At 37.3% G+C, this 21,127-nt stretch overlaps 1 protein-coding gene across 3 annotated transcripts in view; it reads left to right on the top strand.

Annotated features, from left to right (window-relative positions):
* SLC4A1 (solute carrier family 4 member 1 (Diego blood group)) overlaps positions 1–21,127 on the top strand; it is a 56,910-nt gene that overhangs the window by 27,096 nt on the left and 8,687 nt on the right. For all 3 annotated transcript variants that reach the window (XM_026679779.2, XM_026679778.2, XM_087947080.1), the window contains 7 exons: positions 1,399–1,611; positions 4,470–4,618; positions 5,540–5,734; positions 15,880–16,056; positions 17,873–17,962; positions 18,450–18,610; positions 18,940–19,193. In XM_026679779.2, coding sequence (XP_026535564.1) covers positions 1,399–1,611; positions 4,470–4,618; positions 5,540–5,734; positions 15,880–16,056; positions 17,873–17,962; positions 18,450–18,610; positions 18,940–19,193 — 1,239 coding nt within the window. The remainder of the gene's footprint in view (positions 1–1,398; positions 1,612–4,469; positions 4,619–5,539; positions 5,735–15,879; positions 16,057–17,872; positions 17,963–18,449; positions 18,611–18,939; positions 19,194–21,127) is intronic.

The following is a 21,127-nucleotide window of genomic DNA, read 5'->3' as shown; positions in this document are numbered from 1 at the left end:
TGATTTTACTTAGTAGAATAAGTAACACGCATAATTGTATCACAAAACCAGAGACGTTGGCACTGAATATTAAACTCAGCCCCCACCACCCTAACAAACTTTCCAAAAATGTTTTGCCTTTTTTCAATGCATTTATTTATGTATTTAATTTATGTTCCACCACAATCCCAAGAGGCTCTCGGCAGTTTTGTGTGGTTTTTCTTCCCTTTCTTTTTCGTGCCATTAAATGAGTCTTGGCTTCTGGAAACTGCCTGGACAAGTTCATGAAGTTTTCTTGCCAACATTTTTCAGAGATGGTAGCCCTACTTTCTTGATCAAGAGAGAATGGTTGGCCAAAATTCACTCAATTGGCTTTGTCCTAATACAAGACTAGAATTCACAGTCTCTGGTCCTTTTACTCACTACTCCAAACCCGCTCTCTTTATTTGAGCACACAACTACTAAAATATTCCTGGTTAGTTTTAGAACAAGAACAGCTTTGTAAAAATATACAAAATGTATACAAAGATTAAAAAAAAAAAAACCCAGGCATTGTTCCAAACAATTTCCGGAGGAGCTCCCATTTCAGATGCTTCAAGCAGACAGTTATAGTCAGTGTGAACTTAAATTCTAGCGGGAGATAATTTCAGAGGGCTGCCCTTGCTACACAAAAACAGAGCCTCCAAATCTCAGCCATAGGTTCAATCCTATGTGTGGAATGCAGTGAGAAAAATTAGACATAAACCAGAACAGAGAGAAAGACCGTATTGTCAGTACTCAGAAAATGGCAATCTTTTGTTCTTGTAAATGACTTTGCAGAAAATAATTATGCAAACCAGAGAAATATATGTACATTAAAATTTAGGGTGTTAGTAGGCTTGTTTAATCTTAGCAGCACTTTCAGTCAAATGCTTTTTTGGCTTAATGATCATGGGATGGAAGAGGGATAACATTTAGATGGCAATGACTATTGCTTCAAAATGCAGATCAGCCTCACTATCATACCTGTCCTGCTTAGGCATCCACTAATCTTCTCTCCCAAAACAGAGCCAGCCATAAGGTTGAGGAAAGTTCATTGAAATGGTGGCCACAACCGGATGACTGCAGCTTTGCCTCTTTTTATATGTATTTAATGTGTATAATACACATTTTAAAAAGGATGAGGCTTCAGTTACCTGACCCTGCCTGCCATTTAGATATTGGTTGACAACCTCACCTCCCCCCAATAGACACCATTGTCTCATAGTCTATCCAGATAACTCAGCTGGGAGTTCCTCTAATGTTAAAGTTCCATATTATACAGGGCACCCTTCATTATTATGAATGAAATAACTCCAGAGATCACCAAATACCCATAAAAAGTGGACTCACATCCCAAGAGGGCCCTCCCTCTGAAAACTTCCTTTCCTTCCAATGCAGGGCACAAATTGAAAGACATCACAGCAGAAGATTCGGGTGATTCTTTACGCCGAACTGGAAATATTTTTGGGGGGCTAGTGAAAGACATAAAACGTCGGTACCCCAAGTATCTCAGTGACATCAAGGATGCTCTGAACCCACAATGCCTGGCTGCAGTCATCTTCATCTACTTTGCTGCCCTTTCTCCTGCCATTACTTTTGGAGGCCTACTTGGTAAGAGAAATTAGCAGCACATTGATATATAATCACATATTAAAGATCAGGAAGGTGGTACTTTTTAAAAATGCTCTGGAATTAACTTTCTGCTAGACCAGACGGACAACCAATAAGAAGCAGCATGTTTTCAAACACGAGTGCTTCAGGTGGGTTAGGACTATAATTCCTAGCCAGTGTTGCTAGCATAAGCTTTCTAGTAAAACATTATATGCTTTTTACCAAGACTGGTGATAAAAATCAAAATTAAAAACAATTAGAATAGGTTTACTAGATATCTGAAGAGGCGAAGAAGGATATAGACATTTGGAAAGGAAGAGATATGGAGGCGGGAGGAACACACTAACTGTTGAACGTTCATAGTGTCTACAACAAAATTTAGCAAAAATGTATTTAAGCTTACATATATATGAAATTACTTTTCCCTTCAGCTTTAGGGACAACATTTTTCTAACAAATATTTATTTTTAAGAACATATGCTAGCAATACTATAGAATCAATGACAATGTGCTTTTCAAATTCCACAAAAGAAATGTATAAATCATAATGTTATACAGTAATCATAGATTTGAAGGGGTTGAATTGAAGATGATTACTGGAATTGCAAAATCAATTTAACCACATAGATCTAGGTTATTGAATCTATCAATGGGCAAGGGATGAAAGGAGCAGACAGTTTACAAGGTCACAATACCCAAAAGTTGTAATGACGAGCATTGTGAAAACAGTCCAAAATTATTTTTTTTAAAAACCAAGATAAAAGCCAGCCAATATTTAATGCTATGCTTATCAGACAGAAGACATGTCCTTCTTTTACCTGACATCTGGTAGCCTAAGGTCTTGCCAAAGGCCAGGTCACTCATTTTGCTAAAATGCATATCAGGTTTCTACTAAATTATGCCCAAAATATTTACACAAAAAGCAAATTGTTAAAAAAAACACCAATGTGGAGAATGGAAATATTTATTCTGTACCACCAAGACTTATACAATACTATAGTAGTGTAATGCTGTAGTTTTCAACCATGTAATTTACTTAATTATTCTTAGAGAGGGTCAGAGGAAATTTATGCATTGCCTCAATATGTTTCATTCATAACTTACTTATTTATACCCAATCCACCCTCAGTCACTCTGGGCAGTTTACACAATTTATAATCTAATATCAAAAACAGTAAAAAGGCAATAACCTCCCACATCCCTGATGGCAACAATCAAATAAGCCACCAGATGAGATCCACTCTGAAGTTCCTGGGCCTGTTGGCAAAATCACATCTTCAGGGTCTTGCGAAAGGGTGTCAAAGTGGGAGGGCAATCTTATCTTCACAGGGAGGGAGCCATCACAGAGAATTCCCTTCTTGGTCCCACTAGATGGAATTCTTTAGGAGACGGGATCCATAGCATTCTCTGCCTTCCCACTCTGATGGGTTGGGTAGATGTGACCAGGAAAAAATGGTCCTTCTAATAATTTGGCTATATATGGCTTTGAAGGTAACAACTGGTAAGGTAAATTGGACCCAGAGGCAAATTGACAACCAATGCAACTCCCACAGCACAGATAATACATGTGCACATCTAGGCCTGCACAAACATGCGGGCCTCATTTTGAATCAATTGAAGCTTCCAAATGCTTTTCATGGGCACCCCCATGTAGAGTACATTGCAATAGTCAAGATGGGAGCTATGTCAAGACTAAGGTGTGAATGAATGTGAGCAGGTATTTGTCAAGGAAAGGGTGCAATTGGTGCACAAAAGCCCTTCAGGCCACAACTATCACCTGTTTCTCAAGCAGGAGTCTAGAGTCTAGAAGAACCTCCAGATAATGCCTTGGACATGTCTGGGGTAGTGCCACCCCATTCAAGACTAGAAATGGCAATTATCGATTGGCCAAAGAACACCAAACCCAAAGACATTCCATTTTATCAGGGTTCACTTCCAGTCCATTGCTCCCCATCCAGGCCTTAACAGCCTACAAGCACTGCAAGAGAGAGGTCATGTCATTGCTTAACTCACCATGGGCCAAGATATATATCTCACTGTCATCAGTATATTATTGATATCTCAGTCCATGGTGATGGATAATCTCACCCAGCAGCTTCATGTAGATGTTAAACAGAAGGGGAGAAAGTACCAAGCTCTATAGGGTACATATATAATGTGTGCACTTCATGTTAAAAAGGGGTATGGGCTTATCAGTTCTCCCAGGCAAACAAGACAGGAAACATGACCAGCTAATACTACTTTATTGTAAGGCTGAATTAACAGAATCTTGCAAGTCTGAAAGTACAGATCTCTTACTTTCTCTTTTCACAGCTTGATTAAGGCAGGTCCTTCCTAAGTTTCTTTCTCTGACTGCCAAACAACTGCAGGTTTCTTTTCAGCTGCTTCCTAAAACATATAACCTAAAGAACAAATAAATTTGAATGATCTGTATAGGCTAGCCCAATGTTTCTCAACAATGGTAACTTTAAGATGCGTGAACTTCAACCCACAGAATTCCCCTGGAAAATTCTTAGAGTGCAGCACCAGCACAACTGGTTGGAGAATTCTGGGGGTATACCTTCCTAAAAACTGCTAAGGGTGAGAAACACTGGGCTAAAGATAGGTTTCTCCAATAACAGTGGAAATAACTTGAAAAAAGTTTTATGAGGTATTTATTCAATGCGAGTTCATGCCTTATTGGGAATATTTTGTATTGAAAAACATACTTCAGTTGTGAGAAATATGCATTCACTTGTGAAAAAGACAGTAACAAATCCTAAACCATATGAATCTCTGACTCCTGGACAATGGAGAAGGGGACAAAAAAAGGGCTGGGCCGGTCCTATTTTTGCTAATTGTTATCTGTTTGTTTTCAGCTGAAAAGACAGACCGTCTGATAGGAGTCTCTGAGCTTCTACTCTCTACCGCAGTTCAGAGTGGACTCTTTTGCTTGCTGGGAGCTCAGCCCCTCCTTGTTGTGGGATTTTCTGGCCCCCTTTTGGTCTTTGAAGAAGCTTTTTATGCAGTAAGTATCCTGCCAGAAATCACTATGACATGTTGAAAGGGAACCAGATTGTTGTTACAAGAGAAAAACTGGATTTGATTGCCTTAAACCATAATATAGTTTATCTGAGCATAGTTTGTATTATTCCATCAATTGTCATTTTGAAAATAATATTTTAGTGTGCTATGAGTGCTCAGCAAATAATGGCTTAAGCAACCATAGCTAACTAATCCATAGTGGTGGTTATTTGCTTGAAGTATTTTAAAGAAATAGACTATTTTGGAAATTAATGGGTAATTTATGGCTATAAGATATGGGATGAAAAAAATCTCCATGTTGGTGGGTAGTATATCTCCCATTTCTAGGTGCTGGAGAGAGAAATAAAGACCTCTCTTTAGCTGGCTTCTAATCAAGCAGTGTTTCATATAACAAAATTATTCCCACATTATTAAGAACTTTCCAGATTATGCTTGCTCAATCTTATTACCATAGCAATAGAATATAGTGCCTTTTTCAATCTGATAACTTGACTTGTGTTAAGGTTAAATTCCCATAATAATCAACAAGTGTAACAAAAATTGGACTGATTGTGGAATTGAACAGCAGTACATTTGTAAGAAAGCATTATGAAATGCTATAACAATAAAAAAAAATTGAAGACCAATATAGGTTTCAGCTATCTCCCAACAGATATTGACTTTGAAGCTTCATCATTGTGATCATAAGCTTGAAAAATTTACACAGTCATTTTTCCATATTCTCATATATGTGTTCAACTCCCCAATTCCCAAGTAGCCAAGACAAAAGTTTTGTAAGATGTCAACCTGGAAAGGCTTTATTAAAGTGAAAGTGCAAACGAAGGGAAAAAATAGCATTTCAGCTATATAGTCTATGAATTCTTCTTTGCCTTCCTCATCCCCATCCTCTTTTCTATCCATATAGTTTTGTACGGCTAATGGCATTGAATATATTGTGGGAAGAGTCTGGATTGGCTTTTGGCTGATACTGATAGTGATATTGGTGGTGGCTTTTGAGGGCAGCTTCCTGGTACGTTTCATCTCTCGCTATACTCAGGAGATCTTCTCAATCCTCATCTCCCTCATCTTCATTCTGGAAACTTTCTTCAAACTCATCAAGGTAATGTGATTTATTGTGTTTGTACTTCTGTTGTTGCATGACAGTTGCTGGTAGTTTTGCTTCTTAGAGAGCTACTTTCTCCAAATATGTGTATTCCATTTTGTGATGAACAACTCTCAGAATTTCTATTCATTGGCTATGTGATTTGGGATATGTCTTAACATATTTTGATGACATTACCGTAATAAGGCAATAGTACCTCCAAATCTATGACAAAGATATCAAAATTTGTCTGCTGAAATGTTGTTTTCTGATGCGCTACTTGAGGTAAGGCTGATTGCAAAGAAAGGCATTAAGTTTCTTTCTCTTCATTGTGTCATTTATTCCTTGTGCTGGAATGCTGGGCATAGACTTGGGGTCCTGAGTTCTAAGCAGTATGTCCTTTGTTAATATTATCTTTTTTTGTTCTAGAATTTTTTAGGTTCTCACCAAATTAGAGATATTCTGGCCAAAATTAAAAGAAAGGCCTAGTTACTTTGGCCTTCTCTCAACTTCTGCATGCTTTTGCCAAATCACATTACGTCATGGCCATACATGTGTCACTGTATAGCTTGTATATCACATTTCAGGTCACAAATGTTCTCTTATAGCAACTCTTATGACTTGACAAGAACATATGTATTAGTTGTATAGTTTGCATTTCCAGTGTCACATATCCAGGGTGTCTTGCTATCCATGTCATGGTCATGGAATACAAGATGAATGCTTTTCTACAACTTCATCTGATTTCCAGTTTTATTACTTTTAGGCAAATTTTGAAGCAGTGGATATTTTAACAGACTCAATATTTCTTTCTGCTTCCCATTTTTTAATGACAACTGCCTTCAGTAACTACTCTGTTGCAAACATTTTAATTAATGCTTTAAATGGTAAAGGTGATTTAAAATTATCTGGGTACTTAAACAGCAGAAAAGCTTTGAAGCTGTGGTGGTACTTTTGTAGCTATGATGGTACTTATTTCCCATGACATCCCAGTCAATTTTATTCCCATTTTACAAATGGAAAAAATCAAAACAAAAAGGCCAGACCTCCCAATTTCCACAAAAATAAAACCTAACCAGAAAATAAGCCCTAGCCTGATTTTTAGCATGCTTCTAATAGAAGGCTTACCCCCAAAATAAGTCCATCATCAGCTGGAAGGGGATGTGGGTGGCCAGCACCAGAGGTGGCAAAGGTGCAGAGGCCAATGGTGTCTAGCAGCAGCTGCAGCCCACTAGCCCCTTGGTCAGTGTAGTCTGGAACTATGCAGCTGTGCAGCGCAGGTAAGATGATTACTTGTCCAATCAGCAGGTGGAGGCAGAGGTGCGGGGAGAAGGCAGGCAATCTGGATGTGCTGTGTGGGCTGTGGGATAGTCGAGAATTGGTGACCTGGAGCAGGTGAGCGGCCGCGGGAAGCTCATCTTCACATCTCTCAGCTTGTCTGCGGCCCATGCAGTGCATTGTGATAACCTGCCTCCCCCCTCCCATCCTGCCTCGGTCTCCGTCTGCTGCCAGTGCCACCATGCGAAGATGAGCCTCCCAAGGCCACTCAGCCACTCTGGCCATCCAACTCTCTGCTTTCCTGCAGCTTGCACAATGCGTCCAGATCACCTGCCTTTCCCCCGTGCCTCTGCTTCCGTCTGCTGCTTGAACAAGTAATCAACTCTCCTGTGCTGCTTGGTCTGTGCAGCTCCAAAGTTTGCTGCTGCTGGACATTGTCAGCCTTGGCGTGTGTGCCACCTCTTCTGTATGTGCTGGGGGATAGGGTGCCCAGCCAGATTGATCACCCTGATATTGTGTTTCCCTGAAAAAAAGTCCTAATGCTTATTTTGGAGCCCCATAAAATATAAGACCAGGTTTTTTGGGGGTGCGGGGGGACAGTATCTGTAGTAACTCATAGTTTTGCATGGATGGAAAAATGGAAGATGTTCTGTTAGCACCAAGCTGCTGGAACATATACCTTGATTTCAGTATGTTATTTTGCCTCAAGTTTTTAAAACTGTGTGTTTTGCCATAGTCTCCTTCCTCTTATCCTCACCATTATACATGATTACTGTTATTAACAGAGCTTCTGCTTCTGAAATTTTGTAAAATTGCTTCAGAGATCTGCCTGTCTACTCTTTGCCCAGCCCACTCCCCAGAACAAGCTGGTCCAGGAAGCAACACTGCCAAGATGCGGTTTCCATAGAAACTCAGGAACAGAAAGGACTGGGGGGAGGAGAAGAGCTGGAAGAAGAAAGAAAGGGAGCTGTTGCAGGTGGTTTCATTTAGAATTACCCCTGTAGAGATTTGATAGTATTGGATTAGGTATCTTGGGACAACTGGACAAGGCAAGGCAAAGATTTGGAGATGATGAGTGAAAAACAAGGAGAATCAAGAAGCGTAGAAAACACGGATGCCTAACATCTTTAAGCAAAAGATCCAGACATACATTAAACTCCCCATCTCTGCCCATATTAATCTTTTCATCATCAAAAAATATCTTGCAGCACTGTAAAGATTAATTTATCATCATGTGATCTAGAAACATCCTGACACTGGGAACATCACAAGAGGGTGCCAATGATGTCCAAAATTGAATCAATTAATAAATGTAATTTGTTATTTCATTAAAAGTGGCCCAAATCTTGCAGAACCATTGGATCTTTTAAGATCTCTATGTTCTTGAATGTGAAATGAGTTTTCATGTGAGAAAGCTGTACTATTTGATGACATTTATTTAATTCTGAGGACCACATAATATCACCTATTGTACAAGTATTTTGAAAAGACAGTCATACCTGCACAATCTAAAAACACTTATGTGATAACAGATTTGTTAGCCTTTAAGGCTATGAAAGTCAAGAATGTCCCAGAAGACTGCCACAAGACTGTTGCTATTTTCTGCAGAAGATTAGCATGGCTACTCCTTTACAACAAAAGTCAGCCTTCTTCAAGTTACTTCCCTTCAGTTGTGTTGATTACAAACTCCAGAATTTCAGCCTGCATAGCTAGTAGGCAGAAATGTAATGGTTGAGTAAGTACTATCACGTTAATATCAAATATTGGTAACCACCTGGATAGTTGTTGTTGACAATGATTTGTTTTCAAATTGGCTCAGGGCCGATGGAGGGTTGAGATCTTGGAAGCAGGGGCATCCAAAAAGTGGGGTGAAAATTGTAGGTGCCACTAGATGACCCAAGTTTGATTGCATTCCAGCCTGTGCAATGCAAGTGTCATATTAAAAGAGGGTAGAGCTTTAATCACACTTGCCATTTTAAGATTGTGCATTCACACACCTTATATTGCTGGGACAACTGTCCTAAACAATAAATGGATGTAGTTAGCAGCCAACTCAATCTTCATTTTAAAATATTTTTAAAAATCTGGTGGCAGGGTACTGTTTTTTGCTATCTTTTCTCTTTCTTTCACTGCTTTGTCTCTGCTCATATATAGGAAAGTTGTATATGAGTTACTCTGTGATAGGATGCTGCTATCTTTGATTTCTAGAGTGGTTTTCTTCAGCCTGATATTCTCCTCCACTAGTCTCTTCTTGTTTTGGGACGATTACTCTCCAAATTGTTAGTCAGTTTGACAGACCAAGGACACCTCGGTTAATCAGCCTCAAAAGCTGCATTCCAGCACAATCACAGAGTAAGCCAAGATTTCAGATAGCAAGGCCCAAATAACATCCTTCTGGTCTTAGGGAATAAATTCAAAACCAATTCAGTATTTTTGTGCCATAAGAAGAATAAAAGCCTGAAGAAATAATTTGCCCATCCTACTGGAGAAGATGAAAACACATTTGGATAAACAGGAGACACAAGGTATATTCTTTGCTAAGCCTTATGGACAACATACACTGAAGTACAGAACAGCCAACATATCTAAACAATTTCAGCTCAGATGATTAGGGTATGTTGTGTATCTAGAAAACTGGATTCAGGAAATACGTTTACATTAATCATAAGTACATAGATTGTGTAGAGAACTACCAAACTCTTAAAGTAAAGCTACTTCAAGTCTCATTTGTCCCACATGGTGCAAATACAGGGGTGTCTAAAGATCTGAAGACCACAATTGCACTGCAGCTGAGGTCATTTTACTATGAGATCTATCAGAATTAATCAATCAGATTAACGGAGTTGGAAGGGACCTTGCAGGTCATCTAGTCCAACCTCCTGCCCAAGTAGGAGTCCTTACACCATTTCTGACAGATGGCAGTCCAATCTCTTTTTGAAAGTTTCCAGTGATGAAGCTCCCACAACTTCTAAAGCCAAGCTGTTCCACTGGTTAATTGTCCTCACTCTCTTTAATTCCAGGTAGTTTCTCTTTAATTCCAGGTAGTTTCTCTCCTTGATTAGTTTCCATCCACTCTTTCTTGTTTTGCTTTCTGGCGCTTTGGAAGATAAGTTGACCACCTCACCTTCTTGGTGGCAGCCCCTCAAATACTGGAATGCAACTATCATGTCACCCCTTGTTCTTCTCTCCAGACTGGCCACACCAAATCCTGCAATCATTCTTCATATGTTTTTGTCTCCAGGCCTTTAATTGTGTTAGTTACTCTTCTTTGCACTTTTTCCAAAGTCTCAATCTATATTTTTATAATTGGTGACCAAAACTGGAGGCAGTATTCCAGGTGTGGTCTTACTAAGGATTTATATAGTGGTAGTAATAATTCATGTGATTTTTATTCTGTGCCTCAGTTTATACAGCCAAAGATTGTATTAGTTTTGGCTGCTGCTGCTCACTGCTGGCTCATGTTTAAGTTATTGTCCAGTAGGACTCCAAAGTATTTCTCACAGTTACTGTTTTTGAGCCAGGTTTCATCTACTCTGTACTTGTGCCTTTGTTTTTTTCCTGTCTAAATGTAAAACCTTGCTTTTTTCCCCCTTCACATTAAATTTCACATTATTGGATAGGGGCTATTGTTCAAATCTATCAAGATCTTTTTGGATTATGAGCTTGACTTCTGGAGTGTTGGCTATTCCTGCCAGCTTAGTGTCATCTGCAAATTTGATGAGTTCCACTTCTATTCCCTCATCTGTCATGTATGAAAGTACCTCTATGTAATTGAATTGAGTAATGTCTCTATCAAGAATTAATGACACTATTTCCATAAAATCAGAAAAAAAGTGCATGCAATAAAATATTTACATACAGAGATGCTGTATGCTTCAATGCCCAGGTTGGTCAGCACTGAACAGACTGCTGTTTGCCACCCCACTTTCACCCCACTTGAATCAGTCTGTATCAGGGTTGCTAAGAAAATGGGGAACCTTTTTTTGCTTCTCTGTGTTTTGCAATGAACCTGTGAAGCTAGTGGGACCAATACTACCTGCTGCTTTGCTCTCCTGAAGGGAAACAGATTGTTGTTGCCTGCTGTTTAATAATTGCAGCAGCAGTAAACCATCTTTCTGCAGTAAACAAACACAATTTAGAAGGGTGATTTTCAGGCGGTCATTCTCTCAGCCAATCTATCTTCCAGGGTTGATCTTGTTGGATAAATTTGAGGAAGAAGTCCTATGTATTCCATCTATAGCTCTTGAAAAAAAAAAGATATGGTCATCCAGAAAATATGTGATTGTGCAGAAATGGATAAATTAACTATAGCACTTAAAAACAAAGAGGCTTCAACATTTTACGATAATTGGAACTCTTGGTATAATTGGTTAGTCCAGAGATAAACTGCTTAATGGACAATGGGTAATTTAAGCATAGATATCGATAAGATGTGTGTATTCAAATTAAGGTAGGAGAATTGGATCTTGTAGACTGTCAAAAAGGATATTGTCTGTTTTTAAACGCATCTTTTTTTTTCTTTTTTCTCTTTCTCTTCCTTTGTTTCTTTCTTTCTTTTACATCTCCTCTTCTCTTTTCTTTCCAGTTTGTAAGACCGGCATTCTTTTTTGTTTTTTTCCTTTTGTGTATGTAATGTCGATATGTTTTTAATTGTAAATTTAATAAAATTTATTTAAAAAAAAAAAAAAAAGAAAAAAAAAAAGATAGAATGTAAATTGCAAACAAATAATATAGAAAGTATAATATGTAAATGGGTACAAACAGATAAATCCCCCAAATTCAAAAATCTCTGAAGTTTTCAACTTTCTCATCTAATCCACCCATTCTTTCAAACAAGGATAAGCTATCCAAGTAGAGAAATGTCAGAATTGTTGATTTGTTTGGCCTGATTATCTATTTTCTCATTCTGAGTCCCAGTGGAGGGAGAGGATGTCAGCTCAATATCTATGAAAAGGCCTGGTCCTTTTTTCTGACAAATTAGTCAGTCTTGGGGAAAAAAAGGAAAAGAAAGGAGTAAAGATATGAAATATCCCAATGATGCAGAGTATTTCTAGATCCCATGTAATTAACAACTCTTTCAGCCATGAAGTTTCCAAAGAAATCTAACTGATAAAGCCATCAAATGAATCCGTCTCCAAGCTAAGAAGAGATTAACTTCTTCACAAAACCAATAAAAAGTGGAAGTCAAATGGTTCTCAAATATGTCAGTCCTTTTCTTGCCATAGACGTGTCCAGTTTCTATAGCACAAGCATAACAGCACAGAGTCCAGGCTAAATGACCATAAAGCTCAGATGACCACTAATTTTACAGACTTTGATTGTCAAGGGAAGAAAAATTAGCATCTATTTACTGTAACTCAAGCTGTCCGGACAGTGCTTCATTTTGCTCACCAACTATCCAGAGATAAATGTCTTTCAAAATGTACACCTTTCACCAGCCACAGCCATTCTGACCAGGAATAAGGGTTGCGGTTGCTAGAACTTTTAGGTCAGCCACATATTAAAGGCCAGGAATTTCTTATTTCTGAATGCTGTTAATTGGGTCTTTTAAAATAAATAGCCTAAAGGAGACAACTCCAATGGGTTTCTTCGTTTGTTTTTAATGGACATTCCATTTGAAGATGAAAGCAAAATTATCCAAGCTTTAAGGAACATTATTGTTATGATTCTTTGAATCAGTCTTGATTCTTGGGTGACTATATGGACAGATTCATGCAGTTTTGTTGGCAACATTTTCAAAAGTGGTTTTCTAATGGTTTTTCTCTACAGTACCGTCTTCTGGGGTGTTTTTTAATTTCCTATTCTAGGACTGAGAGAAAATGACTGATCTAACTTGTTTCTGTTTAAAGAAGGACTAGAATTCAAGGCTCTCCATGTCTAGTTTAGTTCCTTAAATCCCTATACCCAAATACAGTGTTATTTATTAAGAGATTTCTATATCTCCCTTCAACACTCTTTTCCTGAATGGTACACAAATAAATCAAAATTCTATTCATTCACATCTAATAATAGGGGCCTTGAGTCTGGGATAGTATAATATATATAGAATCCCTGCCATACTAACTCAGACTTAAGAGCCTCAAGGATTAAGTAAAGATGGCAACTGACAGGAAACACAAAATAGCTTTATACATTGGGTATTTCCTTCAAAGATTTTTAAGCAGATGATGATGCATCTGAAGAGGCATCTGGGCAAGGTAAATATCATAGAAATCATGCTTATTTAATCATTAAGCTTAGATAGATAGCTCAAGAAATCCCAGGGAAATATGATTCATAAATGTTCCTCTTCTCATTTCAATACTAATGTTTTAGCACTTTCCTCAGCTCCTTATCAGGAAAATTTAAAGAATTTTTTGGCTCAGATAATACCTGATTTGGAGCTTTTTTTTCACAGTCTTAGATTCTTATGAAAAGAGATGTTAACATTATGGCTTCAAAATGAAATAATCCCAGATCTGCATTAAAAATTAAACAGATACCTGGAAAATGTTTTTATATCTGAGATGATATGTTCCTTATCTTCTGCCCTGAAAATATTGCTATTAGTTTATCAACATTCAGAATCTAAGCACTATGAACCCCATCTTTGTCAGAACAATCAACTGTTTTTGTTTCATTGTAGATCTCGTTTTTATCACTCAATTTCTGAAGTAGGCACGTATAGCAATGTTTGAATGCACTAATTCAATGTATGCTTCCGTACAACAAATTATTACCCAATTGCTATAACAATTGCCTGCTTCAGTTACACAAAGAACAGATCAGTATAAAAAAAACCCATCAATATTGGGAATCTTCCTACTTCAAGAAGTAATTTCTTGTTGTCCACTTGTCCATTTTTTCCTGCCTATTAGCAGTTAACAGTCCCTGGGAATACCTGCCCTCTAAACAAACAATTCCAAAGCTTACTTTGTACAAAATTCGCAGGAAGAAACCAGCATGTGGAAGCAGGACTTTGAGTATCTTGTTAAGAATATCTGAAATATCATCACATAGCCACTTTTGCCTGTTGCTTTGTTTCCTTTGCCCCCACTCCCGCCTTCCCTTTGGGGATAGCATTGCAGCTTTGATTATTTTTGGTGGTTCTGCAAATGCTGCTGCTGCCACCACCAAGCTGCTATCTCTCATTGGCTAGTAGCCAGCAAAACAAGTGGTAATTGCTTATAGTTTGCCTTAACTCCTTTGCTTGTTTGCTTTTATTTTATTATTAAACCCACATATAAATAAGGTGCTATTCCATCTTTATTTTAAAAAGCACAATCTTTGTTAGATATTAACCGTTTCACAGAAGCAAACTATATGCCCTGCATATCTGAGTAAGAACCTAGCCTGTGTAGTTGTTATCTAGTGCTTTCCTGTATTATGCAAAGCTGTAACATTGAGTTAATTGGATAAATATAGTTAAACTAGCTGTAAGTGAGAATAAGAGAAAGGAGGAACTATAGATAACAGGCTATTCTGTGTACTGCCAGCTGCCAGGAAATTCATTCTTATATGAGTCAGGCTCATTGCAAAGTCTTCAAAACAAGTGTCCCACATGCTACCCTTGACAGAAAGAGGCAAGAGAGAAAGAAAGACTTGAATGCACTTCCAGAACAGAAATTTGGTTTCATTTATATTTAAGAATACATTCATATTGCCACAAGTAGAATGTGTTCAAAGAAGAATGAAATACATATGATTTATTAATGTGTGGTTTCCTATTTTAGCTACCTCTTATTGAAATCAAGATAAATGTGCAAAAACTCAGACAAATTACAAACATGTATTTATTCATTTGACATGACTAATAAAAATAATGTTACGGGGAGAAAAAAATACTAGGACCAAGGGAATGCTTTGTTTTTCTTTTTTCTAACTTTGCCTTCTCATCATATATATGTAAGTCATTGAGAGCAAGGGAGCAGGGAAGGATAAATTCTTTTCATAATGTTTTTCTATCACAGAAAAGAAAGTATGTGTTTCTAAAACCTCATTTAGCCTGAAATCTCACCCACTGTGGTAGTATCCCATAAACCTGTTCTGAAAAATATCCCCTTAATGGAATGAGAATTTAATTCCTGCTGCATCAGATCAAGAATCTGTATACTCTTGCATCTTAATCCCAGTGGTGATTGATCTCAAATGTGTTCAGTACGCTACAGAAGTGTTTCTCAAATTCTACAGCTTTAAGATGTGTAGATTTCTTAAGCAAGAATGCATTCTCAACCAATATTTTGGCTGAGGAATTCTGGAAGTTGAAGTCTACACATATTAAAGGTACTGAACTATAGACTTCTAGAACCATCTTTGTGAATAAATGTGAAAGCACTTCTCTGAGAATGACTCATCAGATAATTGTGACTATTATGAGACAGGGATCATATAGTTCTTTCTGAGAATCTCATAGCAGAAATCCGCAACTGCATTGTTTGCCGTTGAAAATTCTCAGAAACTGCAGTTTGTACAGAAGGCAGCTACCAAAATTAGCTTGATTTCATATTGCCAATTTTAGAAGATCCTAAAAGTCTTGGGAGATCAGTGGCTAAAGGAGCATATTTCAACGCATCTCTCTGTAGGTGGATAGAAAACAGATGGGAGATATTTGTGGGTTGCAGTAAATTAGTTAAGAAATACCAGTAATGCAGTGTTATGCTTAAGACTATTACTATGTTGTAGAAATCAGCAAAACCCCGATCTGTTCTAATCTGTGGAATCTATATATTATACCTACCACTTTCATATGGGTCATTAAAACTATGTTAGGTAGGGGTGGCTAGGAACTTCCCTGCCACATTTAGCAATAAGCTGTTGAGTCCATACTAGATAATCTTACTGTCACAAAACTTTGTGGTTTTTTTTTTGCTTGCTCAGCTTTCAAGCCTATTTTCTTCCCATTGCAGATTTTTAAAGAGCACCCTCTGAAAGAAGCGTATAAAAACGTCACTTTTTCCAGAGATGAAGATCCAAGGGAACCTGTACCAAATACTGCTCTGCTTTCTCTTGTGCTGATGGGAGGAACATTTTTCATTGCTTTCTTCTTACGGAAGTTCAAAAACAGCAGCTTTTTCCCTGGCAGGGTAAATTGTCCTTAGGGCTTGGATGAAATAGAATTTTTACTTAGCCTTTTGAAAGAAAGTAGCTTAAATCTGTGCTTGCCTACAGGAGTTTAGTCTGCTATGTTCCATCTATAATTGGAATCAAGTATCTATAAATTGAAGCTGTGAGATGCTGGGAGAAAGGTTTTAATTATCAGCTTAAGTTACAAATATAATAATAGATAATGCAAAGTAATCATCAATGAAGCTGCAATTCACATAGACTGAAATCCACTTACCTGGAAATAAATCTTATTGAATTCAAATAGTCTTGCTATTGAATAATTGAATTGATAGCTTTAATAAGCCATAAAAAGTTATTTCTCTGGATGACTCCCAGGAATAAATAAAAATAAGCTGCTTTTCTACAACATTCAAGCTGATATTTACATGGACAACCACAGGATTGGATGGTTTGTAATGAACATACAAACATATTGATTGAGCATAAGGCTCTCAGTTTAAAAATCTACCTACTAATGGGTAAATCTACAAAGGCAGATTAAAAAAATTACAGGCCTATAGGGAAATCTTAGAAGTCAAAAAAAGAAAATATATAGATTTTAAACAAATGGGACTTCAGTTTCCTATAGAACTTTTTTCTTATAGTGTTTAGCATTGCAATTTTATATAATAGAATTCACAAGGATTACTTCCAAGGACATAGATGTAGCTATACATTGAGATGCAGATAGACATGGACTAAAAGCCTGAATCTCTATGAAATTCAGTAAGACTACCATTCTATCATATTTGCTAATCAGAATATCAATCTCAGTTAAAACGGAACTTTTGTATAAATCCACCCAGAATGTATTGTGCTGCAAGAGAAATGTGCCATTTTTTTTATATAGTGCATATATTGACAAGTAGCAAAATGAACATAAATTTGCACAATTTATTCTTGATATATTTCAGATGAAAGTCCCAATATAATATTATAAGATTACAATTGTATTTCCTTCCCCAATGTACAGTTGTCTGTTCCAACATTTAGGTTTTAAAAAATAATACATTAGCACTCATACAGGAAGTTTGAGGTAAAGCTGAATTATAATTTGCAGATCTCAGTTAAAACGGAACTTTTGTATAAATCCACCCAGAACGTATTGCGCTGCAAGAGAAATGTGCCATTTTTTTTATATAGTGCATATATTGACAAGTAGCAAAATGAACATAAATTTGCACAATTTATTCTTGATATATTTCAGATGAAAGTCCCAATATAATATTATAAGATTACAATTGTATTTCCTTCCCCAATGTACAGTTGTCTGTTCCAACATTTAGGTTTTAAAAAATAATATATTAGCACTCATACAGGAAGTTTGAGGTAAAGCTGAATTATAATTTGCAGATCTCTGACAATTGCCCACAATTGCTGGGGCTGCTGGGAGAACAATATTTGAAGGACCAAGTATTTCAATCCTGCATGAATAGCTAAGTGTGTGGTCATTTCTTTATAGTCATTGAACCATAATTGGTCCAAAATAATAGAAATGAGGATAGACTTTACAGTGATGGCTGAGTGACATTGTGAAAGTTCTACCAGCTGCTGATGGGGAAATTTCCTCTAAGAACAGTTTTTAAAAGTCCCCTGTTCTTACTATGCATAAAAATAAAGAAGACCATGATTTGGATTTTAGAGTAGACTTTCCAATGCATTATTATCTTTTCTTTCAAATGCTAGTGTGGAAAAGCAATCTAGAGACTGAGAATCTCTTCTCTACTTCTGATACATCAACCCACTCTATCCCCCAATCATTACTGCCCTGTTAACGCACTTATTTTTTGACAGCTTCGTCGGGTGATTGGTGACTTTGGTGTCCCCATTGCCATCCTTATCATGACATTGGCAGACAATCTTATTAAAGATACCTACACTCAGGTAATAATTCTTTTATTTCTTAATGCAGCTCCTTCCCCCTACTTCTTTTGTTTCTAGTTTAACAGTTTGGGGCTTAATGCCCTTTCCATGCAAAAGGGAAGTAAGGTGCTCATACACAATCGTCCTCTTTGAATGGTTAATTTGATTGTTGTTCAAGAGGGTTTGCTAAGAGACTTACAATAAAATAATAGAATGACAATCTGCCCACTATTCCATATATAGAAGTTAGCTGCAATTGCCATTGAATCTGATTTCAACATTGACAATGGAAAAATTCTTATACTGCATCAGAGATCTTGTAGTGAATGGAAAATCAAAAACAAATTCACAAAGCCTATCCAATCTTCCCCCTTGGCATCCATATCTGAAGGGAAAATATTTATTATGTTAAATGACTATAATGATCCTGTTTTCCACATCCGGATGAGCAAGATACTAACAGTTCTAGAATCCATTGATTTTTCTCTACTTCTCTTGCTTTTCCTAGAAATTGAAAGTTCCCAAAGGCCTTCAAGTCTCCAATCCTGAAAAGCGGGATTGGTTTATCCATCCATTAGGAAATGAATTCCCCAAGTGGATGATGTTTGCTTCACTTGTGCCAGCTCTCCTGGTTTTCATTCTCATCTTCTTGGAGACACAGATCACCACGTAAGAAATGGGGGAAAGATGAAAAAGATGGGATAAAATGATAAAATAATTGACCCAAGAATGGAGTATGTCAAAAGGGTATGCAGTAGATTAAAAAAGGGGGGGCAGGGGTGGGGGAGGAAGTCAGGATGAAAGAAATGCCTACTGGATTTAGAAAAGAAATGAGTGATTATGTGGTTCCAACTTTACATTGATTTCATATCAACTCCAGTATAAAATATGCATGTACAAGTTTGACAAAGATTTTTTGGTAAATCCTGATGTCAGATTTATAACACAATATTAAAATAATAAATAAATATTCTGTTTTTATTTTGCTGCTGCTTCAGGCTGATTGTAAGCAAACCTGAGAGGAAGATGGTGAAGGGTTCAGGTTTCCATCTCGATCTCCTTCTTATTGTTGGAATGGGAGGTATTGCACCACTTTTGGGTATGCCCTGGCTGAGTGCCACCACAGTGAGGACTGTCACGCATGCTAATGCTCTGACAGTTATGTCCAAGACTACCCTTCCAGGAGAAAAGGCCTGCATCCAGGAGGTCAAGGAACAGAGGGTTACTGGCTTCCTGGTCGCTATTCTTGTGGGTGAGTTCTTCTGCAAAAGATTCCATTGATTGTATTTATTTTTATTTATTTCAAGTTTTATAAGACTGTCCAACTCAGCCAGTGTGACTCTGATCAGCATGCAACATAACCAAGCAATAATTTTAAAAAAAAACTGAAAACCATCTACATTCTACCACAATATAAAATGTAAATGTAATATGGCAACCAAGCACACAACAAAACAGCTACAAGAGGGACTCCCACTCACCCAGCCCCAGTGACTGAGGAAAGTGCCAGATCTTATGGACTTTCCTAAAGGCAACCAGAGTTGGGGCCTATTGTGTATTTGTGCTAGTGGGAAATGATTCCATGCAGTAGGGGCAATCACAAAAAAGGCACTTTTCTTAGGATCCCATAAGATGACAAGATTTCAAACAAAGAACCGTCACTGACAGAGCATATGGGTTGAGCAAAGATTCTTGGGAGAAGGCAGTTCCTGAAGTAATCTTATCCTATGGTATATAAGACTTTAAAGGTAACCACCAACACATTGAATGATTGTCAAAGGATTAGCTTAAAACAACCTACTTGTTCATGTTAAAGAATAAATGATGTGCCTTTTAAAAAAAGTAAACAGTAGATGGTAAATGTAGATACAGGTAGTCCTTGACTTACAATCATTTGTTTAGAGACTGTTCAAAGTTACAACAGCATTGAAAATGTGACTTATGAACATTTTTTCACATTCTCATATAAGGTCATGTGATCAAAATTCAGTCTCTTAGCAATTGGCATGTATTTATGACAATTGCAGTACAATATCCCAGGATTATATGATTACCTTTTGCAAGCTTCTGATAAGCAAAGTCAAGGAAAGGAAATCAGATTCATTTATCAACTGTGTTACTAACTTAACACTGTAGTGATTTACTTAACTGTGGCAAGAAAGGTTGTTGTCAAATGGGGCAAAACTCTCTTAACAACTGTCTTGCTTAGCAACAGACATTTTGGGCTCAGTTGTGGTCGTAAGTCGAGGATTACCTGTAATAAGAATTGAACCTCCTTTGCATTATTTTAAGGCTTAGTTGCAGTGTATATATTGAACTATATCAAAGTTATAGAAGCCCAGACCAGCACAATACCACTGAGAAAACAAAAAAAACAAGAAATCCAAGAAGAAACCAGCATGGCTGCTCAAAGATCTCTCTGGCAAATTGAAAGAAAAAAAAGGACAACTACAAAAAATGGAAAGAAGGACATACAGCTAAGGCAGAATATCAGCAGATAGCCAGAATCTGCAAAGACGAAGTCAGGAAAGCAAAGGCTCAGAACAAACAAAGACTTGCAACAAAAGTCAAAAATAATAAAAAAAAAAGTTTCTTCCAACATATAAATAACAAGAAAAAAAATCAAGGAAACAGTTGGTTCACTAAAGAGAGAAAATGGCAAGGAAGTAACAGGCCACAGAGAGAAAGCAGAGCTGCTTAACTCATTATTTGCATCCGTCTTCACACAAAACAAACTATAGCTCAACCCACCAAAAACATAACTGTAATAGACAGACCAGAAATAAAAGTTAAAATAAGCAAAAGAAATAGTACGAGAACACCTGTCTGATCTTGATGAACACAATCACCGGGGCCTGACAGATTACATTCCAGAGTTTTAAAGGAGCTGGCAGAGGTCATCTCAGAACCACTGCACCATATCTTTCAAAAATCCTGGACCACCAAGGAACTACTAGAGGGCTGGAAAAGAGCTGTTGTGGTTCCCATCTTCAAAAAAGGGGAAAAAAACAGACCCAGGAAACTATATACCTATCAGCCTAACATCAATACCCGGGAAGATACTGAAAAAGATAATAAAAAACCGATGTGCCAACATCTAGAAACAAGAAGTAATATAGCAGTCAGCATGGGTTTGTTAAAAACAGATCATGCCAAACCAATCTTATTCTTCAACATAGTGACTAA

This window comes from Notechis scutatus, chromosome Z (assembly GCF_049901735.1).
Source record: "Notechis scutatus isolate UNSWTSFEM ecotype Mainland chromosome Z, rNotScu1.2, whole genome shotgun sequence".
Taxonomy (NCBI): Eukaryota; Metazoa; Chordata; class Lepidosauria; order Squamata; family Elapidae; genus Notechis; species Notechis scutatus.
This window is presented reverse-complemented; position numbering and strand designations above follow the sequence as displayed.